Genomic DNA, 20,886 nt, shown 5'->3' with positions numbered 1-20,886 from the left:
CACAGCTGTGCAAGTCAGACTTGAGCAACAGCCTATGCCTAAAATAAAATATTTAAAAGGGAATTAAGAGAGAGCCTTGGAGAACACCAGTTCTAAAAGTTGGCAAGGTGGTGCTTTAATAGCATCTCCCTTTCAGCCCTGCCTAATATGTAAAATTATCCTAAGGACGTGTTTTTCACTCCGTAGAAGGCTACTTTCTCTGAGTCTTTATATATCAAAATGTTTTAAATGTGATCATTCTATGAGTCAAACAATCTAGATGTATTCTTATGTCCTTACATTTTAAAAAGTGGTGTTTTAAAAATTGGCAATGAAAACAAATTGGCAATGAGTATATTTTCCCGCAAATTTCTTCTTTTCTGATCTAACCGCCTGCCCCTCCTCAAAAGACTCACAAAACTCCTCTCCTCCCACGAAAGACATCTCAACAGTTATGTAGTGCATGACATCCATCAGCTACTCAATAAATATGTGTAAAATACATTAATTTCTGAAAAACGTATATATCTATTGCTTATCTCTTCCCAACCCCAAGAAAAGCTGGAAAATTGAAGGAATGACTGACTTGTGATTGTGAATCTCTATTGAAGGTTCTCAAACCCCAGCATGCCAAAGAATCATCCGAGGCACTTGTCTGCTTCCCCTTCCTCCCAATTCTGATTCGAGAGGTCTGGCTGTAGCCTGGGAATCCGCTTTTAAGCAAACACTGCAGCACTTTCTGGGCCCCCAGCTTTGGGAAATGCTGACCTGTGCCCACAGCAGAACTGCAGCAGATGTAACAGTTAGAGGGTCAGGGAGTCAGAAGGGTAGAGGGGGTCAAGGGAGTGCATTTGACCCCATCTCCTCTACATTTAGATAAGGAGACAGTGCCATGGAGGGGGCCGGACTGGGCTGCAGTCATCCTGTGAAGCAGGGCAGTTTGAGAGGGGCTTCTGAGAAGCCTCCAGCAACTACTCTTTTAGCAGTCTTAGACCTGCTGCTGACTTTGTAGATCTAACATGTGTTAGCCATGTTGTTTCTTACGGCTATCTTGTTCCCATTTAAATGTCACTTGCTGGTGTCTGGTTTTATCCAGGCAATGTTTCTCCTATTTAAGCCTGCTTCTGCATTAAGTAACACCGATTACCACAAACACCCTAGTGTGCCGAAAAATATTTCAAATGACCAACTAATGAGGACGTTAAGTATATTTTCTCATTAGCAATTATGCAGCCTCCAAAGCCAAGCCGAGTTATCTATATAGACTTGCATTGCTAAATGAAAAGCAACTGTGGGCAGAGACTCGCAGCATTTCAAGGAGAAACAAATTGAATGTGACATGTTTTGACTGCACTGATGTACAAGGATCTGAACTCACTTTTGTGGGAGAGAAGTTTTGCCCAAAGGAGAAGTGAAAGTCCCAGGGCCAGGAACACGTCACAAAGCTCAGGAGCTCTCTTTCTGGCCTCTAAAACATTCATTCCTTCTGGGACTTGGAACTAAACCCTGCCCTTCCCCACAAATGGGGAGAAAACTGCTCATTGACTCCTTAAAGGCACAAACGCTGATCCATGAAGACCGAAACACACCAGGCTGGCGAGCATTTTCTTCTTTCTCTATTAACCTGATTCACTGGGGGAAGTTGGTACTGCTAATAAATCGTGTTTGTCAGATCTACTATCTGGCACAAATTTGACAGGGCAAAATCTTACTTAAAATGGAATAAATTACAGATACATACTAGACTGTTAACCTTGGTTATCCCGAGAGGTAGGATCAGAAGAGGAAGAAGAGACTCTCAGTTTTTTATTTTTACTTCTAAATGGCTTGCCTGTTTTTTTAAAAAAAAAAACACTAATGGATATTACTATTATTGCAATTATAGTATTATAAAATATAATGAAGCTTCTATTTTAAAAAATATAGTAAATTGGCATTTATTTGCCAGTTAAAAATAATTGATATTAATGTTGTAATTATAATATTGTAAAATATAAAAAGCCTTTTTTTAAACAATCTAGTAAATTGACATTGGTACAAGCAGCAATATTATAAAACAGAAACATATGAGTGTTCTTCAAAAGGTTTATAGTTGGAGCAGGCATTTGGCCTAGCAGTTACACTACCAGTCGGGATGCCTGCATTCCGTATTGGAGTGCCTGGGTTTGCACCCTTACTCTGGTTCCCATTCTCGCTTCCTACTGATGCAGATCCCAGAAGGCCACCGGTGCTAGTCTCTGCTAGGTCTCTGCTGCTCACATAAGAGTCCTGAATTAAGTTCCCAGCTCTTAGCTTAAGCCTGGCCCAGTCTTAGCCATTGTAAGCATTTGGGGAGTGAATCAGAGAACGGGAGTATTCTCTTTTCTCTGTCTCTCTTTGCTTCTTAAAAAAAAAAAAAAAAAAACTCATGGGAAAATGGAATTAAAGAAATGTTAATTTTGGTGCAAAAAAGTGGAATGCAGGCATAGCTATGTGGTGTTGTTTTTTTGCCTTTTTTTTTTTTTGTAATATACATTTTCTGAACTTTTTGAAGACCCCTCTTATTACCTTGAGTGATGAGATCTGGATCTTGTCCTAGCTCTGCCACCTACCTCAAGGCAAACCCATTAGCCCCTTTAAGCCTTAATTTACCCCTCTGAAAATACAGGAGTTGGATTAGATGCTCTCAAGTTCACCTCTAGTTCTGTGAATTTGTAAATGTAAAAACTTTCAAGGGAAGGTACTATGAACATATGAACATTGAATTTTGGTGAGTGACAGTCAAAAAAGGAACAAAATCATAAAGTATATCACACAAGGCTGGGGGCTCAAGTGAACATATATAAAAATGTATGTGGGGGCTGGCGCTGTGGTGTAGTGGGCTAGGCTTCTGCCTGCGACACCTGCATCACATATAGGTGCTCATGTCCTGGCTGTTCCTCTCCCAGTCCAGCTCTCTGCTAATGCACCTGGGAAAGCAACAGAAGATGGCCCAAGTTTTTGGGCCCCTGCACCTGCATAGGAGACCTGGAGGAAGCTCCTGGTTCCTGGCTTCAAATTGGCACAGCTCTGGCCATTGTGGCCATTTGGGGAGTGAACCAGCAAATGGAAGACCTTTCCCCCTGTCTCTCCTTCTCTCTGTCTGTAACTCTGCTTCTCAAATAAATAAATAAGATGTTTTTTTAAAAATATATGTGATGGTGCCTGGCTTGAGTAGGCACACAATGAATTCTTTGTGTCTTCATATTCTGAGAAAGAACAAAGCATGGGCAATCTTGTTAAATGACAGGTTTCTTAACCACATGTATGCTTATATGTCTATGTATATATAAGCACTCGAGTTTAGGGACAGTAAGCTAAACCTTAGAATCGTAAAATCTCAGTAGATGGAAAAGATGACGTGTCATCCGAGATAACCCTTCCTCTTGAAAGGAGTCCTGTCACGTGTTCTCTTTAATTACTTCTTGTGTTGAGGAATTCACACTTTCACAGAGCTGTTATAGCCAAGACAGTGTGTCTTCAGTGCAAGCTGGAAGAGGTTGCTCTCTCTCTCCGTCCAGATCTACTCTTGGGAACAAGTTTGTTTCACCACAGGGTACAAGAGTGACCTAATCCCACCAGATCTTCTCCTTTCCTGTTTATATATTTCCTCCCAGCATCCTTCACAAGTTTCCAGAAACAGTGTATCTATCTCCCTCTTAAATCCCAGCTTGGAATTGGACTTGATCTAAACTTGAAGTATGGTCTGAAAGGACAGAGTCTGGGACCATCCACAACGCGGGTGTCGTCCCATACTGTATCTACTACTGCAGACTAAGGTAATTTAGCATCCCTGCCTCTTGCCACACACACATACTTTGTTAGCTCAGATTGAGTGCATACAAAATAGACTCCGGAGAGCTTCTTAACACGAACCACTGGCAAGCCAAGGCCCTTCCATTTTTTTTTTTTTAATTTTAAATACTGAGCTTCACATTTATTTTTGTTAACTTTCTCCGTGATGGTTTCAGCCCTTCCTGTTCCAACCTGTCGAGATCACTCTGAATGTTGATACTGACATCCATCATATTAGCGATCCCTCCCAGCTTTCTGTCATCTGCAAATGTGATCAGCATGCTCCTATGCCTTCATCCAAGTTTCTGATGAAAACTCACTGTATTTTTTAAAGTCTTTTAATTTACTTGATTTTGGTCCAATTTTTTGATAATTTTGTAAAGCTATCTAAAAGCAGGAGAATCTAAGCTATGAGGTTCAATCTGATCCTAAAACAATGCAATTAAAGTAAGTATGTTTTGCAAGATTGAGCCAGGCCTTAAAGATAGTATAATGTGACCCACACTCTGGCATGGTCAATCCGTTATTTTGGACAAAGCTAACAACTAAATTGGATAAATGTTTGTTGATGAGGATGATGACTCTAGATTCACACACTGAATGGTGTGGAGGCAAGCAAACATGCTGGATTGATTTTGCAGTGTGGAGACTGTTCCCAGCTGGGACAACTCAAAGTGCCGGGAGGGTTTGCCATTGAATGACTAATTAGGCCATGTCTACAGATAATTGCATAATTTGGGGCCAAAAAGTCACTTTGGGAGGCTAACTTCTCTGAGCGACCATTGATAGTGATTTCAAATGCCCTGGGATAATGTCAGAATGTATGCTAGAGCCTTAGCCTAGGCAGTATCTAGAAGCTTCATTAATTCAGATGAATTACATAAAGAGAAGCCAGGGGTGCTTCAGGGAGGGAGGAGTCTTCGTTCCTGAATATTTTTTTCCATCACCTACTCTCACTGAAACAAGAGAGGCACCGACGCTTGGTATTTAAGAGCACAGACTTTGGGTCCAGTACACTCAGCTCCTAATTCTATTTCTAGTGCATATTAGCTATATGACCTTGAGCTATTAGCCTCTTCCAGTTTGAATTTCCTCATCTGTGAAACAGGCATCAGAATACTTACCTTAATGGTGTTGCACGGTACTTGACTTGTACTATTCAAGCTCATTAGTATTTTTGACAAATGACACTGTAAAAAATTTTGGCCAAGGAAATAGCATATAGGGCATTGTGCTAAAGCTTTGACAAGTGTCAAAATATTTAATCTTCACAAACAAGCCCAGGAAGAAGATATTATTATTATTATTATTACCCCATAGCACAGATGAGGAAACTGAGGCATTAAAAAGTTTAACCTATTGCTCAAGGTCACCCAGCTAATAAATGGTGGCATTAGGATTTTCATCTAGGCCTGCATGATTTCAAAGCCCAAAGTCTCAACAACTGCATTCTTCTGTTATACTATTATTTGAGATTTGACTTGCATGAAGAGATGCTACTTGTAATCAGGATAAGAGTCCTCAACCTTTGGTGCTAAGGCTCTCCCATGCTTCTCATAGGAGTCTTGTGATCAGGTGCAGAGAGGCGGCTTCAGCGCCTATAATGAGGGTGAGGAGCAGGAAAAGAGGATCACAGCAGGGACACCAATCATTTCTGTCAACTCTACAACCTAAGAGGAGGGCCCATGGCAAAGACATAACTCACACTCTTTGCCAGCCATTCAACCAGAAGCTTGGAATGCTGATTAGAACTGGGGAGGGCAATGTGGGAGTAGCTGCCAGGTCCGATCAACCATCCGGGGACCTCTGGACTGCTACCTGTTTTTCTGTGTGCAAGCTCTGTTTTTAGGTTTTCTTGTCTTCCCGTGGGACAATGCTCCCTACAGCTCGTGGCTGTTTAAAGGAGTCAGTGTACCACCATGTCTAACATGTAGAAATTGTTCAGTCTTTATCAACTTTTTCCCTTCCCCTCCCTCCTCATTGAGACCCTGTTTTACTAGAAGTTTGCTCTTTAAGTCCTTTTAAAAAACTGTCTTATGGTAACATTTATATATTTTCTCAGAAAATCCTTTCTCTCTCGGCTCTTCTCTGTGTTGTCCAGATTTGGGGGCAATGTGCAGAGTTCAGACAGCTGGGATCTGATTACATCCCCTATGAAATGAAAATGTCGATATGTTTTGGTTGACTAACAACACTGGTAATCATTTATGATTTTCACGATGTTTTCATCACTCTTGTGTGACTGCTGTTCAGAGCACCCCTCTGGGGTTAAGTATTGTAATCATCTCCACCGTAGGGATGAGAAAGGCAAGAGCAGGAGCCAGGTGACACAGGCAGGAAGCAGCGGAGGCAGCGTTCCATCCCAGTCCTCCTGACACCTCCCGATGCTGAGGCCAGGGCTCACTCCTCTCCATCAGTGCTCTAATTCCTCTGAATAGGCAGCAGGTCAATCAATGCCGGTGCAATTGGGTAAACTGCTTAAGGATAACTTGAGGCTTGCCCAGATGGTTTGATCACAATATGAAAAAACCAGAAGCCACTTGGTCTAGACCATACAGAAAGCTACACATTGTAGTTCACCTGTGCAGATTTTCATTAGCACAACCACCAGGAATCCTGCAACAATGAGTATGACAGGTGCAGCTCTGTCAGGGTCATTTGTTAAGGCATTTAGAGATCCAATAAGGCAAAAATTATTTGGTGCAATGGATGCACTGAATTGCTAAATGAAGTGAGAAATATAGAAAAGGTATGAAAACTCTCTAGCGAAGTCATTCAAGCAACTCGTATTACTAGTATCTTGAATAGAGACCCCGATGGTTCATTTGAAAGCAGGACATAGTAAAACTTACTCTGGAATAATCAAGATCTCTGGGTGTTGAGTCTGTTAAAGCTCGGACAAGGGCATTCATCATACAGATCGGAGGAGAAGGTGGAGAGGGTTGAGAAGGTTCCTGCTGTAAAGGGCTCTTTGGTTTGGAAGGCAGCCGACCTCTCCTCCCTTTCAGACTATCTGTACGCACGACTGATGCAGAGAGAGAGAGAGAGAGAGAGAGAGATAGAGAGAGAGAGAAACAACCGTCAAATATTTTGTTATAAATCACAAAAAGGAATCCAAATACATTATAGTTGAGCAGTCATTAATGAGACCGAACATTTAAAAGAGGCAATGTTTAGAATGAGTTGAAATAAACAATGTAGAAGCCACCCCATACTTGCATTTCGTAATGTATTAGCTCTAAAAGCTTGTGTCTTAAATAAAAGTAAAATGTGTGTACACAAGCTCATTATTGGTTTTGAGAAATGAGAATAAGTAGTCCTCAGTTATTTTTAGGTAAAAAACATACCATAAAAATAAAATGCTGGAAAAGAGGAACTAGGAAATTCACCATCCCAATGTAAATATTAACATTTTTCAACAATATCTGAGACTATGTATAAGAAAATCAGCTTAAAAAAAGTCATCTTCATACCTTCTTTAACCATTCCGACACTGAGACACTTCTGAAATCGACAGTACTGACATCGGTTTCGACGTCTCTTGTCTACTGGGCAGTTTTTATTAGCGAGGCAAACATATTTTGCATTTTTCTGCACTGTTCTCTGCAAAAATACAATACAGGGACACTCAAGTAACAGTTTCTGGAAAGAGGTAGGACCTGACAAGATGTATTTTAATTACAATGTGAAAAGCGACAGTGCAATTCATATAATTAGATAAATTTAATTTCCTAACACGCTAGCCTGCAGGAAAAACAATTTTATTAGTGTTAGCTGCTGACAATGAAAATCATCTTGGATTGTTCTGAAGCAAGTCTCAGGAGACACCCAACTCTGAATGATAAAATCATATCTGAAATTACCAGGTCAACATATCATACCTTGGAGGATTAGATTATCTTCACTTTTAATATCCCTTTGGGAACAATTTTCTACTTGTTATACTCCCCTGATTGTTGCTGACCTTATTAAAATAAAATCAAAAGTATCTGGGATGTACTTTGTATGCTATCACTATCGTAAGTCAAATATCACAGTTTTGTTACCCAATAGAGATGAAAACCATCAAAAAGCAAAATCAGGATTTGTCTAGTTAAAACATATATGAAATACTGTCTTAATGACAAATGAAACTCACTCAGCCTGTGTATTTTATCTTAAAGGATACATATGATAAGCTGGCCATTTCTGATTTTTGAAAGCAAACTCTTGAAATTAGATACTAAAAATCACTATCACATCCAAGAAAAGAAAAAAAAAAGCTTAGATATAAAAGAACAAGAGAAAGAGATATAAGAGCCATACATTAGTGAAAATTCCCATTAATAGGTCATTTCATAAATAACTATTGACAGAAACACCAAAATAACCATATTGCAAAAGTCATTCACTTGGCTTAGATATAAAAATAATGTTGTATTTTTCAGAATCACATATAATTTTGAAATGACACATGGAAAAATAAGCATATTTTATGCTCTGGATATAAAAGAATGCTTGTTTTTTTAAACTGAAAACATTTATGCCAATAGCTAGATTTCACCACTTGGAGTGAAACTGTTGACAAATATATCTGGGAAGCCTAGGCTACATTAAAAAACAAAAAAAATCCAGGTAGCTTGGGCTTTGTGATCTATTTTGTGTCCAAAAGTCTAGATTTACTTCCAATTTTTCTTTCAGTCACCTCCAACTCCTGTGTTTCCGTTTTCACCCTAACATCTTCCAATTTCACTTCAAGGGCTGGTTTTTAAATTGCATGAAACTTAACAAAGCCACCCTATCTCTCTAAAACATGTTTCTCCTGCTTTGGAAGGTGATTTTCATCTAAAATGCAAATCCCAAACACAAACACACTTCTGAATTTCCAGCATTTAAATTCTCAGCAGTCTATAAGGATATAAAACTTGTGTCTCTTCACTGAAGCTGTCTTTCATTGACCATGCAGTCATTTCTAACACTTGCTTTCTTGCCATCATTCTCAAGGCTTTATGCCAATCTGAGTGCCAGTGGCATTTGCTTCAGGTATACATTTTCCCAATAACCTGAAGGCTTCCTCACGTTTGTGTGAGCCTGCGCAGTGCAAGGAGAGGCAGAGATCGTTACAGTTCAATCACCGAATTCCCATCATTAACTGCACTTCATGTCACATTTTTAAAGAATTCAATTTAATGGTAGAAAGCCACTGGGTGAAACCTGCTCCTGTTCCCTTAATTAACAGATCTGTAGGGTGGTTCTCCCTCATCCTGCCCCCTCCCTTTCAAGTATAGATTTGTTTTCAAGGGATTGCTGCAGCAAAGGTAAGCTGTTGGGGAAACTTAATGGACATTTCTAGAGGTGGAATGTATTACCATGTCTGCATTTTTGTCAACTCTTGGTTGTTTAGGGCTGACTATGACTGTGGATTATTTGTAATCCTCTTAATTGTTTTACTTTCTTTTCCCCCTTTCTGCTGCCAGTTTCACTGCCCTTCAGCATTTCCACTAAAAGGCTTCAAAAATCAAATCTGATAAAGGAATGCAGATACTTGAAAGCAGCCTTGGTACGGCTTGAATAGTTAAGACAGAGAAGACAACTAAACTAAATGCAAAAAAAAAAAAAAAAAAAAGGCTAAGGTTGTGCACTTAAAACATCAACATCCATAATGCCTGTAGGGCACTTAAAATATTGCAAAGTCTTACCACAAGCTCTTCCTCATTTATCTTCAGAATTCAATTAATAACATGATTACCATCCCCAGTTCAAAAATAACTATAGCTTGTGGGTAGTACACTCATCCATAAACATGTGCATTTCAATAAATACTTGATAGTTTTCACTTAATAATGAATTATTGTTTTATGATCTTTTAATATGATAAAGTGCTTCCATTTTTTTTAAATCCTTCTCTGCGTTTTTTCACTGATAGGGAAATGGAGTCCTACAAAGAAATGTTGTGCCCAATGTCATACAATTGGTAGGTGACATTTGGAACAGTGCTCCTTTTGAGTCTTTTGACTCCAATTCCAGCATGCTAACCAGATACATTCCATTGGTCTCCCAAAACCTAGTTACCCTGTCAGCATCCTGCTCCTCGCCTCGCCTTCCTCTACTCTACCCCACACTGGAGACTAGGAAGTGACCTGTGTGCATTTGCAAAGGCATGAAATAACAGCCAGAGGGGTGGGAGTGAGGAGGGTGGGACAGAAGTATCTGAAGCTTGGGAATCAGAGCAAAAAGTATAGCAGCAAGACAAGACCTTTCCCCACCACCACCAAGCAGTAGAAAGAGGAACCAACTGGGTCCTCGTGTGCAGCTTACACCCTGCCCAAGACTTTGCAGCTCTAGGGTTCAGCTCCTCATGGGTAAAATACAGGGCACTTCCAAAAGTTCCCAGAATAATGGAATTAGAAGATAGTGTGCATTTTCTGTGACCTTACGGAAGACCTCTAACCTCTAATAAGGGAAGGCTGAAGACACAACTGCTGTAAAATCCTCCTTTAGATCTGAGAGGATGAATGCTGCCTGCACCTGACACTCACAGAGGTAGGGGAGGGTTCCTAGAGGACACAGTGGGTTGGTGAGACCCCAGGCCCCAGCTTCTGTCATCCATGGAGGGAGCTGCTCCTACTGCATCCAGCCGGTGGCTCCTGTCTGTTCTGTACTGAAAAGCTGTGAAAAGGGCATGCCTTCTGGGGTCACACACATGAGTTGGCAACCTGCCTCCATTCTCTCTCTCTCTCTCTTTCTCTCTCTCTCTGTGTGTTCTGGTCAGTGGATCAATCACAGTGAGCCTTCCTATGAAATAACGATAATATCTACCTTCAAACGCTGTTAACAATAATAGTGAGCATCCACAATTCAATCTTAGGACTGTCTGAGTCCACAAGGAGACACCCGGGATGGACAGACAAGAAATGCAGTGAGGTTTTTGCATCGTTGAAGTCAGGGATCCTTTTGAGAATCTGCTGAAAAGCTCTCTCTAGAGAGATGCTTCTAAGGCCATGTCAGGTCAGGAGGTTTCCAGACTCCTCAAATTCCTGTCCAGGGCTTTCAAAAGTGGCTGTGAAGGTACCAGGAAAGGCCACAGGATCACACAGCCTAAGGGTTAGGCCTCTCAAACAGGGCTCCTACACCCACCCAGATGCTCCCCAGGGCAGGGGGCTGGCTGCAGGGGTGGGGGCGGGGCACCATGCTCACCTTGAAGAAGCCCTTGCAGCCCTCGCAGGTGCGCACGCCATAATGTTGGCAGGCAGCGTTGTCCCCGCACACGGCGCACGTGCCCTCGCCCGACGACGAGCTCCTGTTGGGAGGCGACGGCAGGCTGGGACTCTCGCCCAGCAGGCTGGACGCAGTAGGGGAGGCCGTGAGGCCGAGCGGCGGGAAGGGCAGCGCGGCCGCCCTCTTGGCCAGCGGCAGCCCGTACGGGTGGCCCTCGAGCGCGGCAGCCTGGCTGCCCGCGGCGGCCGCGGCCCCCAGAGGCAGGCTGAGTGCAGCGGCGGCCGTCGGGTCGTAGCCCAGGTGGTGACCGCCGGCCGGGCTGGGCGCGGGCGGGTGCGGCGGCGAGGGCTTGAAGTGGAAGAGCGGGAAGCGCGGGCCGGCCACTGTGGGCACCGCCTTCATCGGCGGGTCCAGCAGCGGCCCGGGCGCGATGCAGCTGGACGCGGACGACAGCGCGTCGTCCCACAGCGCCCCGGTCTGCTGGGGGAAGCCGGGCGTGGTGGGGGTGGACGGCGGGGACTGCTTGAAGTACATGGAAGTGCTGGGCAGCACCTCGTCTTCCTGTCCGGAGGCAGGAGGAATGGAAGGCTGCTGCTGCGGCGGCTGAGGCTGAGGCTGCGGCTGGTGATGGTGGTGGTGGTGGTGGTGGTGATGGTGGTGATGGTGGTAGCCGTGCGAGCGCCCCTCCTCCATCTTGATCAGGGGCCGCGGCCCGGACGGCTGCATTTGGTACAGGCAGGAAGGCTTGAGTTCGTAGCTGCTCGAGTAGCCCTCCATGAAGGTACTGAAGCTGGGCAGGGACGTGGTGGCTGTGGCCGTGATCTCGGTGCCGCCGAGGTCCATGGTCAGCTTGGTGTAGTCTGGGTTCATGATCTCCGCGGCGTACTCGGAGCCGTACGTCTGCGCTGCATAACTGGAACCTGGAGGTGAAGGGCTATACTGGGCTTGCACGCAGGGCATATCTGTGGGGACAGGGACAAGGGTCTCTCAGCAGCAAGTCGACACCCCTTTTCCTCGCTAACAGGCGGCGCTGGATTCATTGCTCTCTAATCTAGAAAGCAGAGAGGAAGCGACAGCCTCTCCTGCTAGCAGACTTAGGGCTCCACGCTTTCTTCCTCCCTGGGAAGAAAGCTGAATCCCTGACTGATGGAGGGGCCACAGGACACCAAAACCCAGTTTCCTGGAGACCTCTGTACCCAGCCTGCCCCGTCCTTCTCCAGGTCCGGGAACCTGTGCCCCAAGCGTTTTTTTTTTTGGAAAGACTGCCTTTGAATCCTCTAAACTAATTAGGGTGGCCTCCTGAGCCACAAGCTGGGAGGACAAAGAACAAGCCAATGAATGCCCGGATGGTTTCTTCTTGGGGGGGAAAGAGGCCACTGGTCTCCCAAACCACACACACTGATTTGCAAACCCATGAGTTTTTAAAAAAGGGGGGAGGGTGTCCTATGTGGGACTAACTGGCCCACTGGGAGACAGTGACATTCTAACATTTCATGAGTACCAACTGAGGCTGCCCACACACATGCAGCTGCTTTTTGCCACCTCTCCCCACTTCTTCAAACAAGGCTAGCAGCCTGCACAAAGTGGACCCCTGTTGAGGATGGTGAGGTGGGAACACAGGCCCCAGGAAATGGGCTCGGGGGTGTTTGCACCATCTGCAAAGAAAAAGATCAGCAGTTGCAACAAAACACCCACCAAAACCAGCTTTCTGCTCTAATATATGTGATCTACATGTACAGACTCTGACTAATAAAAATACACCAGTGGCTGTTTTACAACAAGAGTGTACAGCTATCACCATAGGCAAGTTAACCTGGGTATTTTCTGATGACAGAAGAATGAGATCCCTGGAAAAGAAGAAAGCAGCTTCTTCTTCTTCTTCTTCTTTTTTTTTTTTTTGGTACAGATTTGGTTTCTCTGCCTTTGTGACCACACCAAGTGCCCCCAAGCTACTGGTGTCCAGGGTGCTTACTACTGTTCAGAGGTTGGACCGTGTTAAGAAGGCCTTGAGAACTGAAAGATCTAGTGGATGATGACTTTACCTAACCATTTCCCTTCCTTTATGGCTAGGTAGTAAATGGTAACATGGGCAGTTTCTGGTGGTTGGTTTTTCTGAGCCAAAGGAAAACCAGGTGCAAAAGGTGTGACTAATAGAAAAGTGAGTACTTCACATTTCCTTTGACATCTTTCTCTTACCCACATTTCCAAATTTGATTGAGTCATGCGTGTATGGGATGAAATCTTGACTTGAAAAAAGGTGATGAGGGCCTGTTGGAAGAAGCAGTGATGAGGAGAAGCAGTTCCAGCCTTCCTTTTCCAAGCAGGGCCTTAGAACACACACACTAGTCTGCAGTGGGAGGGTTACTTATCTTGCTGTCCAGTTGCTGGGACAAAATGAAAGGCTTATCATTTAAGCAAGAAAGAACACTGCCTGATCTTTCATCAGGTCTTCTCCTTTCAGCACCTCCAGGATTTTTCTGTTACTCTTTTCCATCATTCTTCCTTGCCAGTTCCTACCTATTGCACTTCTTTGTGTCGTTCTGAGGTTTCCAGCTAGAAGATGAGCTTATTGGGACTGTGCTTTACTTATCTGTGTATCTACCTCCCTGGTGCCTACACAGGCCTGGCACCTAGCATTCCTGGAACAAATTCACCAAGAGGTGGTGCAAACCAAATCTATAATCCTTTCTGTTGCCAAACTTACATTGACTCCTTGGTTTTCAGCTGAAATGCTTTTTTTTTTTCTTTTAAAAACCCCTTTCCCTCTGAGCTTCCATTATCCAAACTTGTGCACCCAAATGATTTCTGTTTTACATACCCAAGAATCCCTTAGAGCTCTCCATTGCTCTAAGAGATTCCACAACTCCTAAAACGCACACAGTGGATATAAAAGAGAGACAACAATGAAGATGTTAAAATGTATGGAAGACCCCAGTCTATTTTGGTGTATTTGCATTTTGCTTTGGAAAAATAATTTTTGAGAGATGCAACGCTTAATTTAATCTGGCTGCTCCCCCTCGGTAAGCAACAGGGTGTGGTAATACAGAGGAGCTTCGTTCGAGGAAGCCACCTGTGCTGCGAAATGCGCGGCCAGCAGTGGCTGTCCTGGCACTGAGCGAGCAGACCAGTCTGCCTGCTGGGTGTGTGGTTCCCCCACCCCCTTCTCCCAGCCTGGGAAGTCTAAGGGGTCGCACTTTCAGACCTACCTGGAGGGTATCTTGCGCGCTGAATGGTGGGGCTGGGGGTCTCTCCAGCGGAGGCCGAGAGTGTAAGAGGCGGGGACGTCTTGGGAGGCGAAGCGGCGGCGGCGGCGGCGGCGATGCCCGACTCCGCGGAGGGTCCAGGCTCAGGGCCCGGGCTTGCCGGGCTGCGCTCTTCCGCAGTGGGCTCTGCAGGCACCGGGAGAGAGGGCAGAGGTCGCGATGAGACCAGGCTGGGTCACCATGGCCTGGGCGGGCATACGGGGAGGGGTTTGGCGGGGAGCCTCTAGAGAATTCTACTGCGTTAATTACCAAGAATTAGCGTAAGGGCAGGTAAGGGTACTTAAGGGTACCGGAGTCCCTGGGCAAGAAGCATCACACCGCCTTGGGAAAGCCGAGGAAAGGTTGTCCGCACCCGCTGCGCTCATCGCCGTTTTGAGGTACCCGAACCGAGGCTAAAAACCTCGCAGCCTGTCGTCGCCCAGAAATTGCTCTCTTTGCCCCCACAATTGGTTCCGGGCTCGCGAAGGCAGGAACACCGAAGAAAAGAGAACGCTTGAGGAACGAGTTCCGCCCGAATTTGGGGGTCAGCGAGTGTGCCTGAGCGGAAAATAGCCATTTTCCAACTCCGCCCGCCCGCCACCCCTCAGATACAAATTTTTACACGTTGCATAGGAAATGCATAAGGTCCGGAACGAATGCATGAATGCCCCGAGGAATTAAGAAAGTCTACGCTTTTCATTCTAAATGCTAATGGAGCTTCGCTTCTATTAGCCGGGAGTTTCGGGGGCCAGGGGTCAAGCAAACAAAAGGGCACAGTGCACAAGGAGGCCCGCGCTGGAAGCCGGGCGGCGAGGCGGGCGGAGGGAGGTTCCCTGCACGCAGCGGGCGGTGTCCCCGAGGGTGGGCGGCTTCGAGGCTGCAGGCCATCCCGCGCCCCGGAGGGGGCACATTCCTGGGAGCGCCTAATGCGGCTCCCGGGCGAAAGGCTCCACGCGCAGCCCAGCGAAACTTCGTCTCGGAGCGCTTTGGCCCCAAACTCCGGCCTACAGCGCCCCCTTTGCCTGGGGTGGGCAAAGCTCGGAGGGTAGGAACGTGGATCGAAAAGAAAAAATACACAAAACCCCAAGTCAAACAAAACCAGAAGAAAAAACCTCCCGGGTGCACGGTCCGCAAAGGCCAGGTAAGTTCTGCCTCCTGCCACCCTCGATGGCCAGACTTTGCGTGCAGGGACAGAGAAAGGGGCTCGGAGTCCCCGGGTGCGGGAAAACCTTGAGGGCTAAGAAACGGGGGGATTCCCTCGCCATCCCCTGCCTGAGCCGCTCCGACGGGAAGCTTGAGCTCCCTGGAGCGCAGGCCCTGGAGGATCTTTCCACGGCCGCAGCGCGTGCTTCCCGTCCCCGCGCAGCTTCAGTAGGGGTCTCTGGCTGTCCCCGCCCCCTACTCCAGTGGGTGCTCGCATTCCCGCCCCTGCCTGGGGAGCCCTCTGAATTCCGGGCGGCTGAGGGCCGCCGCGCCTCCCCAAGGAAGGGGTTCCTCTCGCGCGCCCAGCGGCGGCGGCGGCGGCAGAGTCCAGGCGTCTCCCAGACATCCCGGCCCGGGCGCCCCTCGGTTCCCTCCGCCCCGCAAACGGCCGGTTACCTAGGCGTAGGGCTCGGCGCCTGGAAACACGTTCCGCGGCTCGCGCTCACGGCAGCCGGCCGGGACCTGAGGCTCGGGGTTATAAATTAGGAAGCAGTAACTACATCCGTCAAAGCCCCTTTCTCTCTCGTGGGCGGACGAAAGGAACACCCCCGTGTTCCCCTCCCTGGGGTGAAGTGTGTGGAGGAAACCGTGAAACGCACCATTGTGACCGGGGCTCTTCCGCGGAGTTTCCAACCCCGGGGAGCGGGGGCGGAGGCTGGGCGGGGGCAAGGGGAGTGGAGGAGACAACGACAGAAAGGGAAAGATTCTCAGAAAGACCGAGGGAACCCAGCCGCGGCGCGGGGGAGGGTTTCTGCGAGCGCACGGTCCCGGGGATCTGCCTGGGGTGCGGGGAGAGGGACCGGGCGGAGGGGGAGGTCGCTGGGGCCCAAGGAGTCTTTGACAGCCACATGACGAACGTCTTGTTCGGCTGCAATAACTAGAATAAAGTGATTTCATTCATTGTGCCCAGGCTCCGAGACGCACAGCTTTTCTTCCCCCCGTCTCGATTCTGTAATACACTCCCCCGTCGTGGGAAAAGGAGCCCCAGGACTTGGGTTCGCGGGGGGATCGGGTGCAGGCGCCCGCGGACCTCCCCGGCACCCTCGCGCCGGGGGCTAACGCTCCGGATTCCTGCTCCCCGAACTCCGTGCAGCTCTTCCCTCCGGAGAGCCCAGACACACGAATAAAAAGGCAATCTCCAAGAACATCTCTCGGGAATCAAGGGGGGCAAACGGCCCTCCTCCTTCGCCCGGTCCCAGGGCTCCCAGCAGGTCCCAGCGGTGCCCGCGGCGGTCGATCGTCGCGGGCCGCGCTCGCCTCTCTGCGCTCCCTCTCGGCTGCCGACAACTTTCATTTCTACTAAGTAAGGCGCTCGGAGCAACTTCTCCAAAAGCGCGAGCTCAGGCAGTGACCCGGGAGCATGGCTTTCCCGCACCGCGCCTGGCCCAGAGGAGAGGCTCCAGGTCCCCACGCGTGTCGGGGCCCGGGAGCCGACAATTACTCCCGATTACCTCCAAAGCGCAAAGTGTAAGCCGGCAAGCCGGGCGACGCCAGGCAGACGTGCCCAGCGGAGCCCCAGGCTCATTTCAATACAATAAGCCACATTCCTACAATTACGTCCTTTCCTGAGATCTCCGGGCGCCTATGCAAACTCGGGCGGCCCTTTCCCTCCCAGGCTTGCTCCCTGCCAGCCCAGCCAACTCGGTACCACCGTTCGGTTCGTCAGCTTGGACCCGCCAGAGCCCCTATTTCCGATTCTACTAAAAAGGCAGGAAAATTACTGCCGTTCATCACCGGAGCTGCAACTCCCCGCCGCCGCCGCCGCCGCCGCCGCCGAGAGCATCATTACCATGACAACTAGAGCGAAATACCCTGAATTACAGCTCTGGGGCTGCTGCTGCACAAATCCCGGTTCTCCTCTTTGTTAGAGGCTTTTCGCCTCTCGGGGTGGGGAGAGGAATCCCACTCGCTCCGGAGATCCCCGCGGGCCCGCTCCCGAGGAAAAGTTTCAGATCAGAACCCACGGGCCGCTCGCCTCGCGAAGCCGGAGCCCGGAGGCGGCGGGGTTTGGTTGAAGGGGGGGAAGACCCCACGCTCAAAGTTGTCAATTTCAGGAGCCAAGCTCCCCAGCGCGCCAACTTTTTAGCAAGTCCCCCTATTAACCGGGCGAATCTTATACATACTTGAGTGCTGTGGCGGTTCCGTCTTTAGAGCGAGTTTCTAGAGAGCTGCCCCGAAATCTGCACTTGGGTGGGAGTCGCAGCTGCTGTCCCGGAAGGGCTGCGGTGTACAAGCCCCGCGGCTCCCGGAGGCGGCGAGCGGCTGGCGGGGGATGCTGCGACCCCGACTCATGGGAGAGCGGCGCCGAGAGGTTCTGCGGGCGTCCTGGCTCCGGCCGCGACCGCAGGGCAGGATGCAGCCGTCGTGCCCACCTCCACGGCCACCGCCGGCGCTGTCAGCGTCGCCAAGGGAGCCGGGCAGGAGCGTCCGGCTGCGGCGCGGCGCGGCCCCGGCAAGGGCGCAGGGCGCGAGGGGTGTGAGCGCGCGGGCGAGAAGGGAGCGTGTGTGCGGAGCGTGTGTGCGCGCGTGTGTCTGTGCGTGCGAGTGAGGGAGCGGGTGTGAGCGTGTCTGTGTATGGGGAGCGGAGGAGGAGCAGGCGCTGGAGGGGTTGGGGGCGGGAGGCAGGAGACTCCGCTCTCCCGGCTGCGCGTTCGCTCGCTCTCCCGGCACGTCATTTATGCCACAGGAGCCCTAGCGGCCTCTCCATAGAGTGCCTGGAATGCGAGACGTCAATGTGACGCCATGGGACGCTACGTCACCCTCCTCCTCCTCCCTCCCCTGGCCCAGCCGGTTCCGCGTGTGCGAGGGAGGGTGTGTGTGTGTGTGTGTGCGCGCGCGCGCGGGTGAGTGATCTGGAGCGCGCGCGCGCGTTCCCCTGCCCAGGAGCGTGGCGGCACAATGGAAAACTGTGCCCTGGCCGAGGGGGGGCCTCTGGGACCCGCGCTGCCAACCCCTGAGCAGCGGCACAGCTCGCCGGAGCGCGCGTCTGCGGGAGGGTGCAGCGGCCCGCCCGCGGGTCAGGCGGCACCGCCCAGCTGTCAGGCTCGGGTGGAGTAGCGCTGGAGGAGTGCTGCTGGCTCGCCTCCGAGGCTGCCCCGAGGCTGCGAGCCAGGGCCGGGGGGTAAGGGAGAGGACAGCTCTTCCGAGAGGGAAGGCTGCGCCAGCCAGCTTCTCCGAGTGACCTGGCAGGCGGTGCAGCAGGAGTCTGGCACCAGCCCGAAGACTCCCGGAGGTGCAGCTGCGCTTTCCTCCTGCCACGGCGCTGGAGCTGTTTACTTAGCCCTGGCCCTGTGCGCTTAGGCTGACTCCCCTCCTCCGCCCAGCAGCTTCTGGGTGCGTGTTTCGCACGAGGATGCAGCTGGCTCGCGGATGAGGTTTGACTTCTTTACACTCAGGGTCTGGGTTTCCCGACCGGACACACTATAACCCAGCCGGGCGCACATCCATCGTCCACGCGCACGGAACCACCGGAGGTGTGCAAAAACAAACACACACGTGCTGAACAGCTGAGCGGGGTTGGCTGTTGTAAACCCTCGCTCATCCCCAGCACGCGGTCGGCGTGGAACTCTGCACTTTCACTTTTTGATGTCTGTAGAGCCCCCCCCTCGCCCATCTCCCAGATGAAGCATTTCGAAATCAGCCCGCAGGATTGATGAGTCAGTGGCCCTCGCTAGGGGATTTGCTGTGGTCTTGGGAGGTTGTGCCCAAAGCCTGGGTGACCCTGTGAGGGGCAGCAGTTTCTTCTTGGAAACGATGCATTTCAGTGTGAGTGGCTGAAAATCAAAACAGAAAATGCATCGGAGTTCCAGATGCTGAGTTCCAGAGGATGCTGCTTGAGTGACAGCAACCCCTTTCAGAAATGAATTTTGGAGGAGAAAACATTTGACCGTAACAGCGCTGACATACGTGGTCCCCAAGTGGTCCAGTGGCTTCGGGCGTGACTATTTATTTGACCTGTCCCTATGTTTTTTTTTTTTTTTAAATGTGTGTGGGGAGCAGTACCGAAGAAGTTTCGAGGTGGGACCAGAACCTTGCAAACCAAACTACGAATAAATATGTACGGCATGGGTAATGTGCAGACCGTGGGAGGATGCTGCCAAAGCTGACCCAGCCGAGAGGAACCGAGCCTCTGCAGCGCTGCGGAGTTCAATCTAGTCTCCGAAGCAAGGAGGGCGCTGCTACATTGTATCCATTCAAAGGCTGGCGGCGGGAGGGGGGCGGGGAGCGGGACCTGGAGCCGCGCGGCGCTGACGCACGCGAGGCGCGTGATTGACGCAGGCGATGTTACTAAATTCGGCGGTTGGCCGGGCCCCGCCGCCGGCGCGCGCCGCAGATAGCGGAGTAGGTTCCCCTCGGTCACCCCCGCCCCTTCTCCATTCAGCGCCACGAGGGGCGGGGCGGGGCGCGCGGGGCGGGGCCGGGCCGGGCGGGGCGGGGCGCGCGCGCGGCCGCGCCGGGATCCGGCCGAACCAAATATAGTGGGGCCTGGCTATTTTTAGCCGGGCCTCGGGCGCGAGCGCGCCGCGTGAGGGGGCGCGCTGACCCCGCCGACAGCGCGGAGGGGGCGGGGGCGAGTCGCCATCTTGGACTCGGTTCGACCCCGTCAGGTGACCCGCGACTTGGGGCCGGGCTCGGCGCTGGGGGTCGGGGTGAGTGGGAGTGAGGCGTGGGAGAGAGAGGGGCGGGGGGCGGGGGCGCGGGCGGCACTGTCGGTCCCGCGCGGGCTGTGAAGAGGGAGCGGGGCGAGGCGAGGCGAGGCGAGGCTCGCGGGCGGCGCGGGCGACCGGCCGGGCGGCGCGGCTCGCGGGACACGCACGCGCACGCGCCTCGGAGGGCCGGCGATGCCCGCCAAGCCGCCCGCCCTCAGCGGGCCGGACGGTCCTGCCGCGCCTGTGCCCCGCCAGCCCGGAGTCGCGTGGAGGCGGAGCCGCCCGCGGCCGCCACTTCCTGAGAGCCGGGGATACCCCTCCCGGACGTCACGGAGGAGCCGGGGCGGCGGTGGCGGCCCGGGGCTCATCCTGCACTTGCATCACGGGTGCAGCAGCAGCTGCTCTGCTCCTTTGTGGCTTTTTCCCCTGTTGAGTAACTGCTTTGTTAACTGAAAATACCATGACGGGCCAGTGTGATCACCAGCTCCAGACCTCAAAGAAAGTGAAGCTGTGAGGCAAGAGGGAGACTCCCCCAGCCGGCTGCGATGGTATCTGGTGGGTGGGTGTGTAGAGAAGCAGTTGACAGTTTCCACGTATTACTTCTTGCCTAACTCTTCACCCTCAAGAAGGTTTAAAAATACTTTTATTTCCATGCTGCGAAAATTTCATCTGTGTTCTGCACCCCACCCATTCTCCCTTCGGTTTAAGATCTTATGCAGAATTGGAATCACTATAAGCAGACACCCTAAAATTAGGTGCAGTTTTTAGGAAACGTGACATCTTACAGCGGATTTATTGAATAA

The 20,886-nt window shown here is 50.2% G+C and overlaps 1 protein-coding gene and 1 long non-coding RNA gene across 6 annotated transcripts in view; one reads left to right on the top strand and one right to left on the bottom strand.

Moving 5' to 3' along the window:
- The window catches only part of NR4A3 (nuclear receptor subfamily 4 group A member 3), a 40,877-nt gene extending 22,766 nt beyond the window's left edge, over positions 1 to 18,111 (bottom strand). The window contains exons 1-7 of one of the 4 annotated variants that reach the window (XM_008261574.4): positions 17,558 to 18,111; positions 14,605 to 14,789; positions 14,196 to 14,378; positions 13,186 to 13,257; positions 10,969 to 11,951; positions 7,266 to 7,395; positions 6,645 to 6,817 (exon numbers count right to left, since the gene is read on the bottom strand). In XM_008261574.4, the coding sequence (XP_008259796.1) occupies positions 6,645 to 6,817; positions 7,266 to 7,395; positions 10,969 to 11,951; positions 13,186 to 13,257; positions 14,196 to 14,378; positions 14,605 to 14,617 (1,554 nt within the window). In that variant the 5' untranslated portion in view covers positions 14,618 to 14,789; positions 17,558 to 18,111. Of the gene's footprint in view, positions 1 to 6,644; positions 6,818 to 7,265; positions 7,396 to 10,968; positions 11,952 to 13,185; positions 13,258 to 14,195; positions 14,379 to 14,501; positions 14,790 to 17,557 lie in introns of all 4 variants that reach the window. The other 3 variants (XM_017349418.3, XM_008261684.4, XM_017349404.3) reach the window with 3 other exon arrangements.
- A 1,868-nt stretch (positions 18,112 to 19,979) lies between these two features.
- The window catches only part of LOC103349472 (uncharacterized), a 412,891-nt gene continuing 411,984 nt past the window's right edge, over positions 19,980 to 20,886 (top strand). For both annotated transcript variants that reach the window (XR_011381209.1, XR_007918554.2), the window contains exon 1: positions 19,980 to 20,083. This is a non-coding gene — a long non-coding RNA (uncharacterized lncRNA). The remainder of the gene's footprint in view (positions 20,084 to 20,886) is intronic.

This window comes from Oryctolagus cuniculus, chromosome 1 (genome assembly GCF_964237555.1).
Source record: "Oryctolagus cuniculus chromosome 1, mOryCun1.1, whole genome shotgun sequence".
Lineage (NCBI taxonomy): Eukaryota > Metazoa > Chordata > Mammalia > Lagomorpha > Leporidae > Oryctolagus > Oryctolagus cuniculus.
The sequence above is the reverse complement of the archived record's forward strand: the minus strand, read 5'-3'. Positions and strand labels throughout refer to the sequence as shown.